Genomic DNA, 21,623 nt, shown 5'->3' with positions numbered 1-21,623 from the left:
ACTCAATTCGGTTATCCCTTCCTATTCTTAATAACTACTCGAACTATGAATTGTTTTATGATCCATCAATCAGATAGATGAATTTTAGTCTCAGATTTGATTTTCATATGCTTTCTTGTACACCCATCATATTTTGATCTTGGAATAGAGTAGGAATATCTTGTGGTTATGGTGAGAGATTGAAGGAAAATTAAATTGAGTGATGAAGATATGTAGTTTGATGTGAACCATTTCGGTTTTTCTTTATAAAACCTAATGGGTCAACCCAATTGTTTGGTTTGGGATGAAATTTAAATTAGGTGACACGTAAACAACAAAAGTCAAGCAGATCATGATAGAGAACATTCAAGTAGAGGTTCCAAATTTGGATCCGCCATTAAGAAGAATATACTTATATTTCTTTTATTTGTGTTAAGAAGAACATAAAAAATTATGCTAATAATTTCGCACGTAATAACAATTTGAGTTTAAAAAAATCAACAATACAAGACCAATATTACACCAATATCAATTGAAACTGCTAGAGCCAGACATACCCGTCTCACGAGTCCTGGCCTTTATTATTTATTACATATATCAATAGTACTCCAAGAGATATTCAATCACCTCTTACAAACAACTCCACGGCCATCCGTCCCACTAGCACAATTCATATACTCGAAGCTGTCTGAAGAGTTGTTCTTAACAAATTCCCCACTAAACCGTGAAACCGCACAATCAGAGGCAAAGATACTAGAGGATGCAAATTCTTTGTCCCCACCCAAAACAGGCATCACCACACCCATCTTAACCCTACTCACGTAGTTGCTTGCATATGTTTGGCCCAAAACACCATTCACTTCCCCACTTAGGGCATAAAACTTGAAGCTCAAGTCAAGATGAGCAAAGCAATCCTCTTGCGTAACCCCATATTTATGGATCATGGAGTCCTTTTCTGTTATAGGCACCACCACTGCTTTGATCTTGAAGTTCCCTTCAGCTTCAATTTCTATCGAATTTGTGTTTTTCGTCCTTGTGATGCTGAGTGCTCCTGGTGATAAGATTGATTGCCAGTTAGCACCTTCGCTGTCCGGGAGGTTTATGGGTTCGCCGTCTATGGATAAGGAGAGACGGTCATTGGAGTCATCCCAAGTTGACGTGGTTTTGGCACCGATGAAGAGTTTGTGGTTTCCAAAGAGGATCCCTAGAGACTGCACCCAAGTGAAGTCCCTCTTCATGTTTTGGTTTCTCTTGCCAATGAAGTGGGCGTTGATGTGGAGATTTGAATCAGAAACTATGCAGAAGTCTTGGTCTTTCTTGCCATGGAAGTAGAAGGTTATTCCATCACCACCAATGAATCTGGGGTCTTGACACACAGCCCCTGGCTTGTTGCAGTCTGCAATATTATATTCTCACATATATTAGTGGTGTGTAATTATCAGTTCATTATGTGACTAAGTTTACTATAAACCCAGATTTATCAAAATCCATTCTAATTATTTCTTCCAGAGTTATGATTTAAATCATTATGACAAAAGAGTAATTTCACAAAAATCATTATAAACTACTTGTGCACACAATAAATAAATAAATTGTACACAAAATAAATAAATATAAAAGCTTGGCTAGATATGTTTAGACAACTCTAGCTTAATAGGATGTAGCAATTGATAATTTTTATACAATTAACACATTAACTGTAAAGGATGTTCAACTAGTATAGTCGTATAATCGTATTACTGTAGGAAAAAGAAGGAGATTAGTGGAAATCACATTCTAATAAATTGCATAAACAATAGGTTTTGTGAACTTACTGCAAACAGGACTGCATGTGACGCAGTCAACTTCACATTGCTCAGGGCAAGCACTAGGACATGTAAGCTCTAGGCAATAACAATCAGGGTAGTCCTGGTTCTTGCACTGGACTTTCTTAGGCTTTGGATGAGAAGTTCCTGCCTCTGCCGCAACAAGCATCAAGAGGATGACCAAAAACACACCTAAGCGCATCATAGCTTGAGCCATTTGGTGCTGATTGTATGTGTGTGTCTGATCTTTGTGATTATGACTGCTATTGATGCTGGCCTCCCCTTTTATAAGGTCTTGAAAATATCAAACTTTGCGTCTTGCTCACACTACTAAAGGTGTTCTTTACTTTCCACTCCACTTTTGAATTCTCTGGCACATGGGCACTCAAAAAGTCAGATTTTAGCTAGCCCTAAAATTAATCTAAATACTGGTCGGTATACCTTGGCACACGTGTTAATTCCACCCACACTTAGGGTTATCAATGCATCTGCCATTTTGATAACCCTAGTTAGCAAATTCATGTATTATATGTATGCTTACTTTTTTTAAAGGTAGTTCCTATATATAAACAGGAGTGGAATAGGAAATTAATCCCCTTTTAGAGGCAGGCCAATGACCATACGTCTTGTAAAGTTTAATCTTTTGACAATAACCTAACCAACTTGCAAGATTTCTTAGACTCCTTATATAAACTTTAAGGGGTCGTTTGGTACGACGGACTGTTATGGACTGGTCTAAATTTTGGAATTGTCTTGGATTAGCTCGGATTGGACTAAGATGGATTAAGTACTGACATACGTTTAGTGTTGTGTTGGACTAAGAAGTTGGATTGTAAAAATAATGAAGACCTATGTTTGGTGTTCTGTCGGACTAAAACATAATTATTTAAATATTTAAATTTAATTAGAGATTTTAACCTAAAAATAAATAATTAAAATAATAATAATTAGGAAGAACAAGCCAACCCGTGTGAATTGAAAAAAAAAAAAAAAAAAGGCCATCCCCTGCCACCTCTTTCTCTCTTTTTAGTTTTTTTTTCCTAGTATTCTATTCTTATTTTCCCTCTTGTTCTCTCTTTTATTTATTCTTCTATCTCTCTTTTCTTTCTCTCGTTTTCTTCTTCTCTAACTAAGCTGCTAAAACATCATCAGCAAGGAAGGAAGCTACCAAATAGAAATAGGAGCAGCATCATACGCAGACCCATATTTCTTTTTCTCTCTGTTTCTGGTTTCATCAATTTCTGTTTTTTTTTTTTTTGGAACTGCTACGAATTGGACTAAGATGGAGAAGAGAGATGGTTCTGGGTTCTGCTGGTGGCTCGGATGGTGAAGAGAGATGGTTCTGCACAGGGACGGACCCAGGATTTCAAAATGGGGTGGGCTAGATTTTAAGTCTGGCTAAACTTTATAGGGAGACTTATGGAATTAATCATAATATTATATAAATTTAATTTAAAGACATATCATTTTTATTTTATTTATTTAAAGAGTCCAATTTTACACCAACAATGTCATCAACAATTGATTATATATGCTTAAAATTAACATTAGTTTACAACTCACAATTCATATTGCAATTTATTTAGTATATGTGTTTAATACTAACAATAACAAAAGAAAAACACTTGACTGGGCTATAGCCCAGTTTGTACACACTGCAAGTCCGTCCCTGGTTTTGCGAGTGGCTTGAGGATGGTGGTCATGGGGAGAAGAAATTCGGGGGGTTGTTTGTTTTGGGGTTTTGATTATTCAAGCTATCCAGCCTGACTCTCCTGTTCAAAATAGCGAACGAGCTATTTTGCGAACCCAATTTTGGGCTAGCTATATTAGACATGCGAATCCGGGTTTTTTCAATTGTTGGACTATATAATCTCATTTAAGTTAATCATTTCCATTGCCAAACATGGGTTTCAAGTCTTATGTAATCCAGTCCAGTTCAATGAAGCATAATGAAGCATACCAAACAACCCCTAGGAGACATTAGATAAATGTTGAGCTACGTTGCCGCTGGACAGGCTCTACCTGATCTGAGATTACCACCGAGGGCTGAAGCTAAGGCCTAAGATTTTGAAAATAAAGAATTATAGTGCTGATTTTTAGAAAGCTCACACATAGTCCTAACAAAATTAGCTCACTCCATCCTAAACTCCATCCACTCCACTTAAGAAAAATTAGCCTACCGACTCCCCCCAACTTTTAGAAAATTATTTCTGATTCTGCCCTTTATCACGTATGTAATTCAAGATGGATATTGCAAAAAGAGAAAAATTAAATATGTAAATAGAAAGTGAGTACCTTGGATGAAACCCGGGTTGTGTACATATATACGTGGTTGCTAAATTTTTTTTTCTTATGTTTTCTTGATTATCAATACGTATATATGGTTACTGTATAGTTTATAATCTCCAGGCTCATGGTCGTCTCATCATGCATAATGGAATTGGAGATGGGCTGTCTCAGTTTTCATTCCTGCTACGCCACCAGGTTGCTAATATGCCTATATACATGGTCATAGTTCCAAATGAATAGAAGATGGGGTCGCTTGGCGTAGAAGCTGAAGAATTGTAAACTTTAATCGCCTTCACCCAAATGAACAATTCCAACAACATGTGGCAAAACCCATAAATTTTGTATGAAGAGGGTAAAATATGAAGAACTTTTAATCCAATATGGTTGCTATAGATACGGTGCGGCAAGGCAGCGCAACAGTCATCATGGTTGTGCGACGGAGCGATGGCCGGTGGTAGAGAAGTGGAGTAGTAGTGGAGTAGCAAGTCTGGTGATGGTGGGAAAGTTGGTATGAAGGCAAGCTTGGTCGTTTAGGATTAGAAGTAGGGTTTTGATTAATTAAGTTTTAAGTTTTATAATTTTTCTTTGTAAAACAAAATTTACTAATCATAATTGAAGTTAGAACTTGATTAATTAAATATTTATGACGTGTCACGTGCCACATTATTTGAAACTTAAATTTAGTACAGAAATTTGGTGTCCTTAACATTATTGATAAATATTATATTATATAGTTATTGATTATATTATATCATAATATAATACATGGGTATATTATATTATATATTTAATTAAAAATAAATATATAACTTATTGGGCCAGGTATGGGATGTCGATAACAATATTATCTACGACATATCTCCAACTAGGGATTTTTAAAATTTAGGGATCCTGTACCTGCCCTTGATTTTTCCTCAAAATATTCCTCCCATTAGGGTCGGGGATCTGATAAGAACTCCGCATGACAGGGATTTATGTCATCGCCCATGAATGTTTGCGTGTGAAACCCCCTCCCCATCACTTCTATATATATAAAGCAAAACACAGAGAACGGTGAAACATTCAAAAACCCAGAATATACCCTTGGTTAACTAAAATACTAAAGTACATAACAAAAGACAGAGAATGGTAAAACATTCAAAAATCCCTAATATACCCTTGGTTAACTAAAATACTGAAGCACATGATTTATATTAAATCTAGATAAAATGGTAAAGGAACACCCAATTAACAAAATTGAAAAAAAGAAAAAAGAAAAGAAAAATGACGATGACGTTCTGGGAGTTGAGAACCCACGCGTGCAAAGCGGGGAAAGAAAACCCATCGTGCGACTGAAAAACCGCCAGCCCATGTGTGCAATGTGTTATTTTTTTCTTCAGTTGCAACTGCTCACTCAGCATACAAAAACGGAATGGATATCTGGGATCTCATTCCTGTTTCCTATTTCAAATTTTCGGTTCCACTTTCCCCTCACTAGCTATCAACAAATGCTCTCTTGCTCTGTGGTAAGCCCAACAGATCTTTCTTTCTTAGTTGGTTTTTTTGTGTGCACTTTATGTGTTTCTTATTTGATTTCAGAGAGGTTTGTATTCAGTGAATTGGGGATTGAATTTTGTTCTTCTTTGTGTGGTTGAAATTTGTTGAAATTTGCGATTCTTCATTCCTGTTTTTTCTCTTAATTTTTTTGGGCCCACATTCGGTTTACTTCTCTTGGTTGATGAATTTGTCGATTATTGGACAATCTTTTCTGTATCTGCGCTTGGGTGGTTCAATAACCATTTCTATTTCAATTATGCTTCGGTTCTGCACAGTTAGCCAATAGATAGGTGCAATGCATATCAAGAAATTTGTTTTTCTGCATATTGTTGGTTCATAATGCAGAATTTTGGTTTTTGCATATTATTTGGTTTTTACATTTCTGTGACATTTGGGTGTTTAGTTGCCAAGAACTATAACGTTGATGCATGTCAAATTCTGATGCGTAGACTAAAACCCAGTGTTAATTCTACATAGCACACAAGCACACTTCACCGAATTCTCTGCCTATAGTGTCTTATTTGTTTTTTCTTTTACATGTCTGTTTATTTATGATCTGTATTAGTTTCTCCTATCTTTCTGTTTTTTGTTGTTGCATCTTTCAGTAAAAGATTGACGTCTTTTTTTGCATTTCTTTTCTGTTAGGAATCAGATTATGTTTTGATTTTTTGTTTCTTTTCCTCTTTTTTTCAAGGAATACTTTTGGTAGAGGAATTAAAAGCTTCATGAGGATCATGTGCTTGGACTTCAATATAGTCTCCTCCAATTTTTGTTGCTCTTCTTATGATGTGTTTTTTCTTGGTGCTGGTATAACTAAAAACCGTTTGTGCTCATATAAAGGAGGTAGTGTTCAAACTCAGAAAGAGAGAAGATTTAAATTCGTATAGGAGGGATAGTGTTCAAGCTATTTACCAGGTTATTATTTCAAATCCTATCTCTTTTTTGTCAAGACACGTGCTCTTCCAAGTTTTAAATTGTTTGTTAGGATTTCTGAATTTGGGTGTTTGATTTCCGAATTTTAATCTTCTCTATTTTGGCTAATTTTGTCTTGGTTTCTCTCTGTCTCTTTCATTCTTATGTTTCATTTTGTCATGTAAACATTTTCTCTATGATTTTCTTATGTTTCATTTCGGAATTTTAACTATGTTTATATAAGGATGTTGATACTTTTAAAGTGAATTTGATGCTATTCAGTGGAACATCTCTCATGATTTTTTTTATTTGAGTATGTGTATATATTGCAAGAGAGAATGCATAGAGTAATGGTGTGTTTCGATGAAGTAATTCTAATTTTCATGGAAATTGTAAATGACGGAATTTCCAATTACATCATTTAAAAATTCCGTAAATTGCAAATTTCAACGTTTGAATATCATATATGCGGAATTTAAGAAGTGACAGAAATTACAATTTCACCTGTTTGGATAGTCATCATAGAATTAGAATTTACTTAGAAGTAACAACATTTTTTATTTCCAACAATCTTGTATATAAAATCTGGATAGGAATAATTGGCATTGTTCAACACATTATATATATAATTAGAAAGACTTGTGCAATATGAAAATTGTCTAACAGCACATACCTCAATTGTTACTAATGTAAAGAATTGCACTGTAGCTTGTGTAATTTAAAAAAGCATAAACCACGTAATTAAAAAAAGAGTGCTGCTAAACGAACCCTAAAATTAATTGGGAAATAGCTTAAAATGACACCCATTTCATAATTTTAATTAAAAATACCACCCCTTCCCAATTTTTGTACAACTATCACCTATAAATATAAAATTATTGTCCACTTATTGCTGATTTTTCACAAGTTCAGAAATTTTGGAGAGAAGAAGCTCACACAGCTCTCTCTCTCTCTCTCTCTCTCTCTCTCTCTGTGGCACAGCTCTCTTTCTCTTTGGTATCTGTCTATCACAGCTCTCTATGTCTATCTTGGCTCTCTCGCTCTTGGCTCTCTCTCTCTAGCACAACTCTCTGTCTCTCTCTTTGCTCTGTTTCTCATAGCGCAGCTGTCTCTCTCTATCTTCGTTATGTCTCTTTCTCCCCTATTCGATCTCTTGCTCTCTGTTTGGAATCGCGAACCCCTCCCTTTAGCTATGTCTTCTGAATAGCTGCTTGCAACCTTGAAGCTCTAGTGGATTGCCGACCTCGAAAAGGTAGTGTTGATGGTTATTTTCTTAATATCAGTATTATGTGAAATGGGTTATAGTTTGATTGTTTGGGTTTGTGTTAAATTCGTTTTGGCTTTAATTTATTTGGGTTAGGTTTTGTTGAATATTCATGCTCATTCATCTGGGTTTGTACCAATTGCATTTAGATTGGTCTGGATATGTGAATCTTGAAACTTGGGATTTTCTATTTGATGTAGTAGATCTGTATAGTGTGATTCTGTTGTGTTCCTCTTATTTTACAATCGTATTGCTGTTATATTGCCATTATATTGCCTATATATTGCTGTTATATTGTGGTTATATTGCATTGTATTGTATGGTTATTGTGGTTATATTGTGTGAATGAAATGTTGTTTTGTCATGGTCAGAATTGGAGACAATTGTTATTCTCGTGTGCTACAATGGAAAATGGGTCACCTCGAAGAAGATGTGCAAATACGAAGGGGGTGACTCAAAAGGCTTAATAGTTCCACAGACCATCAAATTTGCTGAACTGTTGGACCGTGTGCATCATATTGGTAATACAAACAGCAGGGAAGACAAGGTTTGCTTAAAATTCTCAGTTTTGGTGGCCTCGAATGAGTGGAAGCACATAAAGATTGAGGACGATGATGATGTCAATTTTTTTATGAAGTACAATTCCGAGGTAACACCTTCAAAACTAGCTCCATTACTCGTGAGTATAGAAGATAAAGGACTGACAAATGATGTAGTTCATAGTATGCATATCACGACAGATAGTAGTCGGATGGGTCATTCTTCAGTTGCCATTGTTGAAAGCAATGAAGTAACTTGGAATAATACAAATGTCACTGATGTGGGAGGTGAAGTAGGGACAGATTTTGTGGATATGATTGATTTTAGCGAGGTGGAGGAGATGCATGGTGGTGATAATAGTACTGAAAGAAATGAAGTGTCAGTGTACTCTGCCCCTCCTAATTTGGGCTGCTTCAACACAGCTGCCCAGTTGCCAATAATGCATTTAGGAGGAGAATTTGAACCTACTCGTCAACATTATTGGAGTCAAATGGGTGAACAAAATCGGTACAATGCAGCCGGTGTAAATGATGAAGAAGCATATTTGGACAGCGGGTTTTCACGAAGTGATTGGAATCCGAAAATTACAGTTGGGCAAATTTTCTCTGTAAGAAAGCATTGTTGACGGAGTTACGGTTGACGGCATTAAGAGGCCACTTTGAATTTAAGGTGCAATTCTCTTGCACTAAGAGGTTGCTTGTGGTTTGTTGTCAACGTCCATGCCCATGGCGGGTCTGAGCATCGAGAATTGGAGAATACAGCTTCATGATTGTGAAGTGTACAACTGTCCATGAATGTGATTTGAGGTTCGTAAGTGACAAGCATCGTCAAGCAACCGCAGCACTTGTAGCCACTTCACTTAAAAGGAAGTTGAAGGATTCTCAGACAATATACACACACCAAGTGACATTATGAGAGATGTGAAACACAACTTTGGTTGCACCATCCATTATTCGAAAGCTTGGAAAGCAAGGGAGTTAGCTCTATTGTCCATTAGAGGATCAGCGGAGGAGGCATATTATATCCTTCCAACTTATTGCTATGAATTGGAGCGTATGAATCCCGGCACAAAAACACACATCCAAACTGATGAGAACAATCACTTTGTGTATTTATTTATGGCGGTTGGCGCATGTATTAGAGGGTTCCGTTCTTCCATGTGCCCAGTGATAGCCGTTGATGCCACTCATTTAAAATCTAAGTACAAGGGTGTTATGTTTGTAGCAAATGCATTCGATGGTAATCGAAATATATATCCTCTTGCTTTTGGGATCAGGGATTTGGAGACGGATGCATCATGACATTGGTTTTTCACTAAACTTCATGAAGCCATTGGTGAGTGTCTCAATCTTGTTATTATTTCTGATTGCAATGTTAGCATAGAGAATGTGTGGAACAAAATTTTTCCAACTGCACAACATGGCATATGCTTTTATCATATGAAGGGGAACATGAAACGCACTTGCAAGTTGAAAAAGCGTGATCACATACTTATGCACTTTGAGCAGGCTGCGAAATCTTATTCCATTGCTGAATTTGATTGTCATTTTCCCAAGATCAGGCGAAAGGAACATGTTGCTCAATATCTTGAAGAGGTAGGGTTACATAAGTGGTCTAGAGCTCACATGGATGGACGCCGCTACAATGTAATGACAACAAATATTGCAGAGTCAATCAACTCAGTCCTTAGGTTTGCAAGGATGCTGCCAGTGGTTCATTTGATAGGGGAAATTGTTAATCTCCTTGTGAAATGGTTCACCGAACGTCGTGCGTTGGCTTTGAATTGCACAACAACATTGTGCCCCAATTTTGGAGAGAAGAAGTTGAGGAACAGGTTGGAGGATGCTGGAAGGATGAATGTGGTTAAAGTAAATAATGCACAGTTTAATGTTTTGGACGGTGATATGGACGGCCTCGTAGATTTGACGAACAACAATTTCATTTTTTGCTTTCATTGTCTTTATATGTAGGAGATGCATGCGCACATGATAACGAGAGCGAATTGTGCGGTTTTTTATGACACCCTATCTAGCTTGGCCCTCCACAATTTTTGAAACTATGTCTGCATGAAGATTTTTCCAAAACATGGTATTGCCTCGACATTGCTGCATGCCATGGACCAAGTCTGCAGGGAGTGAATTGGGTGACTTGGCTTGTGTTTCAGTCTTCTCTCCTTCAGTAATTGAAAGCGTTGGGTTTGGTGTGAGGTTATGGTCCATGGTCTTCGATATTTATTGTAGCCTGGTGTACAACTTAATTGGAAAAAAAGGGGACTAAATGCGATGGGAGTGAAATCAGTGGGGAAGGTAATGGCTGTAAGCAGGAGTTAATGTGATGGAAGTTTTCATTTCAAACAGCTGGGTTGATTAATATAGGCAGGTTTTAATGACCTGGAGTAACTCAGAGAGTTATTGGCGGGAGGGATTAGGAGGAGTAATTGGCGGAAGTCTTAGGCGGGATAGTATTGGGCAGGAGTTATTACCCAATTGACTGTATGCCTTTTTGTAATATATTTGTATGTTGGACGTTCCGAACTTGGTAATTTTCGCATTATGTAATTCAAATAAGGGATTTGCCTATTTGCCTAATTGACCAACTCATTCAAATTGACCAATATGGTTATTGTCTTATTTCTCATTTCAGCAATCTCAATTCGTTTCCATTTTTCCATTCTTCATATTTTCCTATTTTCCATGTGTCATCCAATTTTCCAATTTTCCAAATTTTCATTATTTTGGCCTATTTTTTCCTATTCCCTATTTTCCTATTGTGCAATTTCCCAAGTTTCCTTTTGTTGTATTTCTAGTTTTTCAATTTTTCAATGTTCCCATTTTCCCATTATGTAATTAAAAAAAAGTTGCCTACTTTGCCTAATTCAGAAAGTAATTAAAATTGTCCAATATGGTAATTGTCTTATTTCCCATTTCCACAATTTCAATTTGTTTCCAATTTTCTTATTTTCCATGTGTCCCTGTTTCCTATTTCCATTTTTCAAATTTTAAGTTTTTGTCCAATTATCCAATTATCTTTTTTCCAATTGGACTATTTTCTAAGTTTCCTTTTTTTCCTATTTTCCAAGTTTCCTTTTGTCCAATTTCAAATTTTCCAATTTTTCAAGTTGCTTTATTTTCCAATTACCCAAATTTTCTATTTTCCAAGTGTCCTTTTTTCCTTTTTCCAATTACCCAAATTTTCTATTTTCCAAGTGTCCTTTTTTCCTTTTTCCAATTTTCTAATTTTTCAAGTGTCATTTAATCCTATTGCCTAGTTTCCTCTTTCCAATTTTTCCTTTTTTCCTATTTCAAATTTTCAAATTTTCAAATTTCCCAAATTTCCAACTTTCCATTTTTTCGTATTTCCGATTTGCCAATTTTCCTTTTGTTCTATTTCCAATTTTCCAAGTTTCCTTATTTCCCATTCTTCAAGTTTTCACTTTTCCTATTTTCCTATTTTCCTATTTTCCAATTTCGCTATTTTCTAATTTTCTGTTCTGAAATTCGCAATAAATGCTTAGTTACATAGTCCTATTTTGGGTTGAAATCCACAATTTTCAATTTCCCATTAAGGTTTGCTTTTTTGTCGTTTGGAAGCCAATTTTATTGTTGTTAATGTAATGTTGTACTGTTGTAAATTACAGCCAATGAGTTAATGGTGTAGTTTGCAATCCCATCAATTGAATGCACCAACTAAAGACCCAATATACTTCATATAAGTTCGTACATATAACTGAACCTTCCTATACAGAACTGCAACAGAGGCACCTTCTTAACGGGAAAGGTAATTAGTCTTACTAAAACGCAAATATTCTCCACTACAGCTAACCAATTGTCGTTTACAACTGGAGACTGAATCTACCTTTATTTGTTTTGTTGCAGCAACAGCTGTGAATTGTCCCCAGCAATACTTAAAGATGTCGGATGTACGCCCTCCAAACGAGCATGTCAGTTACCCGGGGGACCAGCCGTGGCATGTGCCATTCCCATCTCCACCTCGGACTCCCAATCGTGATCCCACTTCATCTGGAAGTGAGGCTGAGAGCAATGATCCGCTTGACAAAATCTCTGCCGTCAAGCACCACCTCCAATATATGTCAAAGGCAACGGATTGGTGGGAGAGTAAGTGCGATATTCATGGCCAAGTTATGGGAAACTTGGCCAACAAGTTGAACAAAGCATACGCTGGAGAGGTGAAGCAAACTCTAAAAGCAAAAAGTCGGAGCAAAGAGTTAGAGTCCTTGAAGTTGAAATTGGAAGAGAGAAAGAAAAATTCCGTCGAAAATTTCACACAATCTGAAGAATATAACCATGAAATGGTTGAATGTTTCAACAACGGCTTCGAAATGTTCCGAGATTATGCTTCGGTCATCTCACCAGACTACAATTGGAGTGCAATTGATGTAGCTGGTGTCTGGCAGGTGCTGAATATGGGTGCTGAGGGAATGGCTCATCATAGCCTCATGCATGCAGCAAGGAGAAAGGACAAAGACATGGATCTTTTGATGGACCTGTAGTAACTGTGAGTGCTGCTTCAGTTCAGCTCACCCGAGTACATGGATCTTTTGTTGCCTTCATTTTCCCCTCGCGGGCTAGTATTGTTAAGGTTCGGTGGCGATTTCTTTTGCATGTGTAAAATGTTGTCTGTAATGTGTATATATTGTATGTAGATTGACTTAATATTGTAGTTCTATTGTATTTATATTGCCTTAATATTGCCTTTGTATTGCATAGATAATGTATGCATATTGCCACCGTATTGGATGTATATTGTATAACTATTGGTATCGTATTGCCCTTATATTGCTCTAATATTGCCTCTATAGTGCACCTATATTGACCTAATATTGCTCTTATATCGTATGTCAATGGCATGTGCTCTAATAAGTCTCCACTTCGTTGAAAGTAATCCTGAATTCAAATATGATGGACACGACAATTGTTATCCATCCTTATATTACCATGAATTGATTTGGACCTTTCAAATGATAGTTGGAGTTGCACATGGATTCATATTCAAAAGGAAAGTAATTCTCTCCCTCAATGAATTGTCGTTCAAAAGAAGGCAGCTATCAAATTTTGGGTACAAAAATACAACATCCACGGTAAATTAATTGGGCACAAACCACATATTACAAAACCAGGATGATTTTTGGCATGCTTCAAAAGAGAAGGGCCAAATACAATAGAAAAGAAAATCCATTCAAGCTTGTACAATAGAATGCACAATAACCCTTTTACATGTCCTTCCAACACCAGTGTTTTGCCTACTTTAGAGTCACAGGAGGAGAGCATATTGCCATTGTGCAATTCGAGGGGGCAGTCAATTTGGAATGGTGGCATAAACATGTTTACTCCACGGATCACCTATATGGGACAGAGCTTCCTTCTTCCCTTGTCGTTTGTAGGTTTCAACTTCACACTTTTTATATACATGTATGAGAACTTGTGGCTATTTATTTATGGCCTTCTAACACTTGTCTGCCATTCCAAAGTGGGTTGGAGACTTTTTGAGTTGAATGACTGGAAAGACTTCAGATGACAGAAACTAGAGAGATTGAAGAAAAAGGGTTACCAAGAACAGCAGTCATGCCCACAAAATAAACTAAACATGCTATAAGCTCCACAGTAATATTTACTTCATCTCCATAATCAGAATATTGGGGAAAAAATACCACGGAGAAATACGTGAAATGAAAAACAACTCGGCAGTTACTGTGAGATTGTGTACATAAAACTTGAAACAACCAAACCAATTAAAGCTAAGCCATCTCATACGTATACCTACATCAAATAATAGTGTATGGTCATCTTGTTTAGAATATTGCAATCAACAATTGGTTGAGACCGACCTGCAAAAACAACTGGGTTAAGTACTAATGAAGCCATTTATGAAGGACAGTTCCAGAATTAAGACCTATGTTAATTTGTAACTGCCACCGAATCAGTTCATAGTGCCATATGCATCTACCGGGCACACAGATATGACCAGCCAAAAGAAAAAAAAGCAAAGTAAAAAAGATAAAAGAGGCATGCCATAAATGGGAACCTCAGCAAAAATCATCAAATATGCATACAAGCAGATTGAGTAACATCTCACTAAGTAGAGGTCATGTTGGTAATGGCATGTTGTGTTTGCACACAGACATTTGGTTTTTGCAAACACAACATGCAATTGCATGATGTGTGTGTTGTGTTTGCACACAGACATTTGATTTTTGCAAACACAACATGCAATTGCATGATGTGTGTGTTGTGTTTGCACACAGACATTTGATTTTTGCAAACACAACATGCAATTGCATGATGTGTGTGTTGTGTTTGCACACAGACATTTGGTTTTTGTAAACACAACATGCAATTGCATATTGTGTGTGTTGTGTTTGCACACAGACATTTGGTTTTTGCACACACAATATGTAACATTTAGTTTTACCCTTTTATTCTTATTTTCTTCGTTCAAACATGGTGGTGAGACAAACTCCAAACCATCCCATCATATAAAGCAAAACTCATACAATATTTTAGATGCAAAAGTTGCCTATATTTTATATAAATGCATCATCCGCATGGCTTGAAATTACAAATTCACGTTCACATATTACTTTCCACAAGCGCACAGACTAACAATAATAATAATCAACCAAGCAGCTGCGACATTCATCCTATTACGTCCATATTGATAATGTCAGAAGTTTCATCGATAAGCCTCATCAAACTAGAAGTTTTTTAATTTGAATTATGAATTCAGAACTAAAAGCTCATGATATGCAGAAAATGACATACATTGTCCACAATCGACTTTTCGATATATTTCTGCTCTAGCAATTTATCGTCCAAATTCTGGACTCTCTGTGTCAGGTGCTTCTTTGTGTTCTGTCCAGCATAAGAATGTTTAATACTGTGATTTCAATTGTTTATACAAATTCTATAAGTAATATTGATGAGTGCTGTAAATCTATTCGATGTTGGGAACAAACATGGTCCCATTAACAGAAACTTAAACAAAACAGGAATTTTTTTTTTTTTTTTTGGCATAGACAGCCGAAAAGAAACTTACAACAATAGCCTCTGTCACGCTCTCCAGACGTTTATGCAATTTTGAAACAGCAGCATTCATACTACGCTTTGTCACATACAGAAGATCTGAGAATTTTAGACCCTAACCATTTGTGAAGAGCAAATATTAGATTTGCTTAAAAAAGACAACAACTCACAGAACCAATGGATGAAATAATATGAACATAAATATATCATCTGGATACCTTCCACCACATGTAACCATAACCCAATGCCCCCAAGGTAGCTGTTGGCATTATTAGTGATGTCAAACCTATTAAAAAAATCAAAGAAAAAATATAACCAAGTATAAAATATTTCTATTGCATTATGAAATACATACGTGTAAGGAATTAATCGTTTTACAACTTAACCAAAAAGTCAGGGCAGGAGCATGCATTCATTGAGTGGTTATAAGCAAGAGGAAAAAGCACAAAGCATGCTAAGAATTCATTTGAACATAGAAGAGAAAGTAAGCTACCTTGCAATTTGGCTCTCATTCCCCTTCAGGACGGCTCTCTGTAGTGACATGTACAATTACAAAATTATAAGTTCTCCTCAGAAACAAAGTTCTCTAAGTATCCATACACAAACAAGAAAAGCAAAAGCTTAAAGAGTTAGCTTATAGCAAAATCAATGTCCCCATTTCTCTAAACCACACCTGCTGGTGGTAGGTTCCCATCTTCACTCATTTCCCCCGCTTTCTTTTAAACAGACAATGATCAAGCACAAAAGAGCAAACTTTTAAATAACTCATTTTACACCACAAATAGTTCTAAAGAAAACTTATCCATATCCAATATGCGACCCCTAAAGTTAGTAAACAGAGTTATAAAAAAATATGTCAAATTAACAAGCATTATTCTCAAACAAAAAGTATGATATGGTTGGGAGTTTACAAGTTTAAAATGATATACACAGGTTAATTGTCTTAGACTTTAGATATCATCTTCAACAAAGAAAATAGATACCGATTAGACTTGTAAGAAGGTTAAATGCAATGGTCATAAAGACCCATAGTAAGCCACCAAATACCAATCAATAATTGCTACAAAAACCATAATAAAACCATAATAAACTAAAAATACAACAGCACTAAAATGCCAACACAACATCACTACATTAGCAGTACAGTAGCAACAAAACAACAATACGACATCAATAGCAAAACAACAGCAGTGCAAGCATCAGTCCACAAAGAACAAACCCATTCACTGTTTCAAACAAGGAATCATCATACTAAGATCATTTCAGAGAAACCCCAAAATCAATTTCAGTGAAACCCCTAAACCAATTTCAGAGAAACCCCTAAACCAATTTCAGAGAAACCCCTAAACCTTCAACCAATTTCGAACAAATCCCTGATCCAATTTCATAGAAATGCATAAACCCTAAACCAACTTCAGAGAAACCCTAAACTGTAAGAAAATGACGATGAACAGTACCTGTTCAAGGTGAACGATGGAGTTGAGCTTCGATGAACAGATTTCGCTCGGAGAGGAAGAGAGAAGAGAGAGTCAGAGCTGAGCGACGAGAGATTGAGGGCTGAGCGACGAGAGAGTGAGGGCTGATCGACGAGAGATGAGAGAGTGAGAGCAAAGCGACGACAGAGTGAAGAGAAATTGACAGACGGAGCCAAGAGAGAGAGCTGAGAGAGAACTTCAGCAAAACTGATAGAGAACTTCAGCAAAAGTGATATGTGTACAATAAGGGGACAATAAATATATATTTATAGGTTATAGTTCCAAATTTTTTAAAAAAGAGTGGTATTTTCAGTTACAATTATAAAAATGGTGGCATTTTGAGCTATTTCCTAAATTAATTAAGTACACCCTACTATAAAAGTATATATTGAATTACTGATTTACCCTAATATAAAATGATAAAAAAAGATATATGAAATTGTGAAACAAATATAATTTTAATAAGTACACTATACTAACCATATTCAACTCTAATCAAGAGATTGCTTGTCCTATTATGTTTTTAACGAAAGAGGTGGTGATTGCAAGAACTTAGAATTGTAAAAAAAGTGTTAACAATTTTAGTAGAAGCATAAATTCATATGAAACGTCAAAGATTTATAAAAACTATTAAAAAAATAAAGCTAAAAATCAACTATAAAATAATGCTACAAGTATTAAGGTGTATTAGGGGTATTTTTGGTAGTTTTATAAGGCGTACTTAGTTAATTTTATATTTTAATTAAAATATTAGGGTGTACTTAAATCGTATGGTGTACTCAGTTAATTTTAGGGTTCGTTTAGCAGCACTCTTAAAAAAATGAAGCTAATTTTATTATGTAAGTAATCTATTTCACCTATAAAAAATATGACTCGGCATCAACACACGTAAAAAAAGAGGCTAGTAAGATACCAAAAAGGAACCAAACCTGTCAGCATCCTCATACCCCCGTGCATAAAAAGTTAAGACTAAATTAGACTGAAGACTAATTAAATAAATACAAATGAATGACGAAATTAAGCCTAGGGATTACATGATCCACACAATTCTATGATATCAAACCTGACAAGCAAATTAAACCAAATGCATTGCAGTCTTCTTACAAAGACACTTGCAACTGGATAACATATCCTTACACATACGCAATTGTAAAGTGAATGAGGGTGTGCAGAGGTGCATCCATTTAGCTTTCCAAAAGAGAAGCACTCTCATTACTTAACTAGGACACCAGAGAAGAACCCAAACAACTAAAACAATTGAAAATAAAGAACCAAAACCAAAGGAACAAAACAAAGTCCAAACTCTAGATTTAAAAAGTTAAGTACTCTGAGACCAATATGCAAAGTGATTGAATACAACGTCTATCCTAATTTTAACGTTTATCCTAAGTTAAAGATGTCATTATTTTGCATATTGATATTGACTCATCAAATGCTGCATGTTGCTTCTTTTATATCAGATCAAATACAGAAAATTAAGTCATAGTGGGTATGGTAAAAAATTTTCCTTCACGACCATATTTCATGGCTACAGCCAAAAGATTGGACACTGATTAGAATACAACTCAACTATATAGATCTAATAACAGTACAGGTTACAGCTCAAAATGGCAAGAATGTGCTTGAAGTAGCTTTGTCGAAAACTTAGTTTCAACTTGATTATGATCTTTTTCAAAAAGCTAACACTTGAGAAGTAAATTGATTATAATCTTTCCCAACTCCAGCCATTACCTAGTGTTTTGTTAAGGAGAAGAATGGTCGCGTAATCTTTCTATTCCATTCATGGTTTTTGTTCTACTGAGACCAAAATATAATTAGGCAAGCATGACAGTTGTGACTTTATGCAATGAGAATCAAAATACCACCTTACACACAGGTAAGGTGGCTCACCATAACCAGTATTAAGCACTTTCAAACTTCCAGGAGATGTCAAACATTGACTGCAATCATTATCAGTTACAACTAACACACATCCAATAGCCCAAAAATAATAAAGGACACCAGAGCAGAACCCAAACAACTAAAACAAATGAAAATAAAGAACCAAAACTAAAGGAACAAAACAAAGTCCAAAGTCTGCATTTAATAAGTACTCTGATACCAATATGCAATGTGATTGAAAACAACATTTATACTAATTTTAACATCTTCCCACCTTCTTTGTGATATTGAAACAGAAAACCAACTCTCACAGAACATATAAATCCAGCATATTTTTCACCACCTACAAACTGAAATAAAACAATCACAGATTTACTTGTAAACCCACAAAAAGAAAAAAACAAAACAAAACAAAGAGCTAACTTTAGAAAAGCAATAAATGGGTCCTCCAGATTCAATAGCATCAATAACAACCAAAAAACAAAAAAATAAAAGGAAAAAATCACATATTGTAAGCTCCAAAATGCAATAAGACCACAATTTCAATCCCAACTAATCAACAATACGATCAATACAAATAGGAATATAACATATCAAGCACAACCAAGCCCATAGCAGGGGCAAGCACAAGGAGAACAACAGAGAATTATTATCTTGTAAACAAGATTCAATTAACTAAAAAAGGAAAAATAGAGAACTCAAAATTAGCAAGTACAACCATGGGAAGAGCAGAGAAAGATGAGTCTAGGAAGAACAGAGAAAGATGAGTCTAGATAGTTGAGACTCTTACCTTGATTGGAAGAGCAAATCTTCTTGTCAGATTGAAAGACAGAGAGGAGAAATAAAATAAAAGTAGAACCTTGGTTCCACGGATGAAAAGAATCAATATAGCAAACAAAAAAGAGGCCAACGACAAGGAAAGAAATTGAAAACTGACACTAACCAGAATACTTAGCAGAACACCATCAAGAATACCGATGGCGCACAGGCTTGTTCTCTTTGAAGAAGATAGGTTATTCTTGAAATTTTGGCCGGCAAAAGATGAAAATTTTGGTGGGCAGAAGATAGGTTATGGAGGAGATTTGGCGGGCAGAAGATGAAAATTCCCTCTCTTTTGGGAATTGTACAATTCCACCCATTACCATGGAATTTCAACTTGGGATTTTAGACGTGCAATTCCCACAATATTTTCTGTGTGTAATTTGGCAAATCCTGAGTTGATTTTGCCAAACGCTGAACTTTCCTTTTTCCACTCTCCAAATCCCGACTTTTATTAAAATCCCGAGTTATTTTACCGCATCCAAACGCACTGTAAGTGATTTCTCTTAGCATATTTGTACAAACCTATTTTCCATAGTTAGTTTAGTTTATCTTGGTTACCAAAACTGCTGTTGGATACTCACTTTAAATGTGGCATGCTTCAACCAATTTAGATGTTAAGTGTATCCCACCACCCGAACCAATTTATATGTTGATACTCAACATCATTGCCATGCACATATATAATAGGTAAAGTTTCATCGTTCTCTTTTATTTTTCTGACATTTTAGAATGATTGGTTTTGTTAATGTTTTTTGTCTTTGGTTTTATCTAAGAGGATGCACAGAGTTGGCAAGTTGTGATGCAATTATCGATACTAATTTTTCTACCTAGGATATCAATTATTGATAAAGGGTGAGAGTCTGTAGTATTTTCTTTTTATTTAGCTTGGCATGTCAAATTGTTTGCCACAACTCCATAGGAGTTGGATGTTTATTAATTCTTCGCATTTCAAAATTGTCTACACGTTTTTTCTTCTTCTTCTTTTCTTACCTCCATTGGAGATGTTCCTATTAATTCTGGATAGTATTGATGTCACTTTCATCATATCCACTTCAAATTTACTTTTGTTTTAATCAATTGTCCGAAGTTAAAGCAACAACTCCAATTAATTCATCCTCTAAAGCAATAACACTAGTTCAATCGCCTTAATTCCTAAAATTCTTAGACTAGCCTCTCTGCATGCGCGAAAACACGTGCGAGAGGCTTTTTTTAAATCACACACACTATGGGCGACTTACAAAATTTTTATTTTTTTTGCAATTGTATCTTGCTGGATGTTCGGTTCAACAATTTCTTTATTTTAATCACGTGTATAAATTGTTGAGATGGACATCAAGCAAGATACAATTGCAAAAACATAAAATGGACATCTTGAAAAATACAGGCGATAAAGGAAAACTTTTAAGACGACGATTTATCACACGCGCGCGATTAAAATATGAAACTGTTGAAATGGACATCTATATAAATATAATTGAGAAAAATATTTACGAAACTTTGTAAGTCGCGTGTAGCACTCGTGATTAAATAAAAGCCTCTTGCACTCGCGGATTGATGACAAAACATATCTGAAATTGGTACTTAGGTCACGAGGGGTAAATTTAAAGGATATTCAATCAAGAACACAACAACCTTCACACACTCTAGACCTTGGCCAAATACTTATCTTTGTCAAATTGCTTGAATCTCCATAGGATAGTTGTTAGTTAAGAACACCTAGAGAAGATATTCTTAATCTAAGCTTGAGCTTGATAAATAACAATAGAAATCCTATTACAAAGTTGTCAAGGGAAGCCAAAAGAAAAACCCAAAATGTATACATTAACAATCTCCCCCTTTTTGGCTTTCCTTGACAACACACTCTCTAACAACACTCAACCCAAAACCAAACCTAAGGAGATGATGAAATGAAGTACCTGCAAAACAACAACCAAACTCCCAGGCACAAGACAAGCATATTATATCATATAAAGTTGAAGCAATATGCAATATATGCAATATAGGGTTGAGAGTGTTCTCCCCCTTGTTGATAAGGAAAGAGCAAAAAAGGCAAATATAGAGAAACAGTAATCAAGTGAAT

General features: G+C 35.7%; 1 protein-coding gene across 1 annotated transcript; it reads right to left on the bottom strand.

Moving 5' to 3' along the window:
• On the bottom strand, window positions 508-2,026 carry LOC18774038. Its single transcript, XM_007208148.2, has 2 exons — window positions 1,794-2,026; window positions 508-1,375 (listed from the first exon to the last, which is right to left on the bottom strand). The coding sequence occupies exons 1-2, from the start codon at window positions 1,999-2,001 to the stop codon at window positions 603-605; spliced, it is 981 nt and encodes a 326-aa protein (XP_007208210.1). The 5' UTR covers window positions 2,002-2,026; the 3' UTR covers window positions 508-602.

This window comes from Prunus persica, chromosome G6 (genome assembly GCF_000346465.2).
Source record: "Prunus persica cultivar Lovell chromosome G6, Prunus_persica_NCBIv2, whole genome shotgun sequence".
NCBI lineage: Eukaryota > Viridiplantae > Streptophyta > Magnoliopsida > Rosales > Rosaceae > Prunus > Prunus persica.
This window is presented reverse-complemented; position numbering and strand designations above follow the sequence as displayed.

Coding starts and splice junctions, on each gene's coding strand:
- LOC18774038 (XM_007208148.2), bottom strand. CDS start 2,001: ATGGCTCAAGCTATGATGCGCTTAGGTGTGTTTTTGGTCATCCTCTTG. Junction 1,376..1,793: donor CACATGCAGTCCTGTTTGCA/GTAAGTTCACAA, acceptor ATAATATTGCAG/ACTGCAACAAGCCAGGGGCT.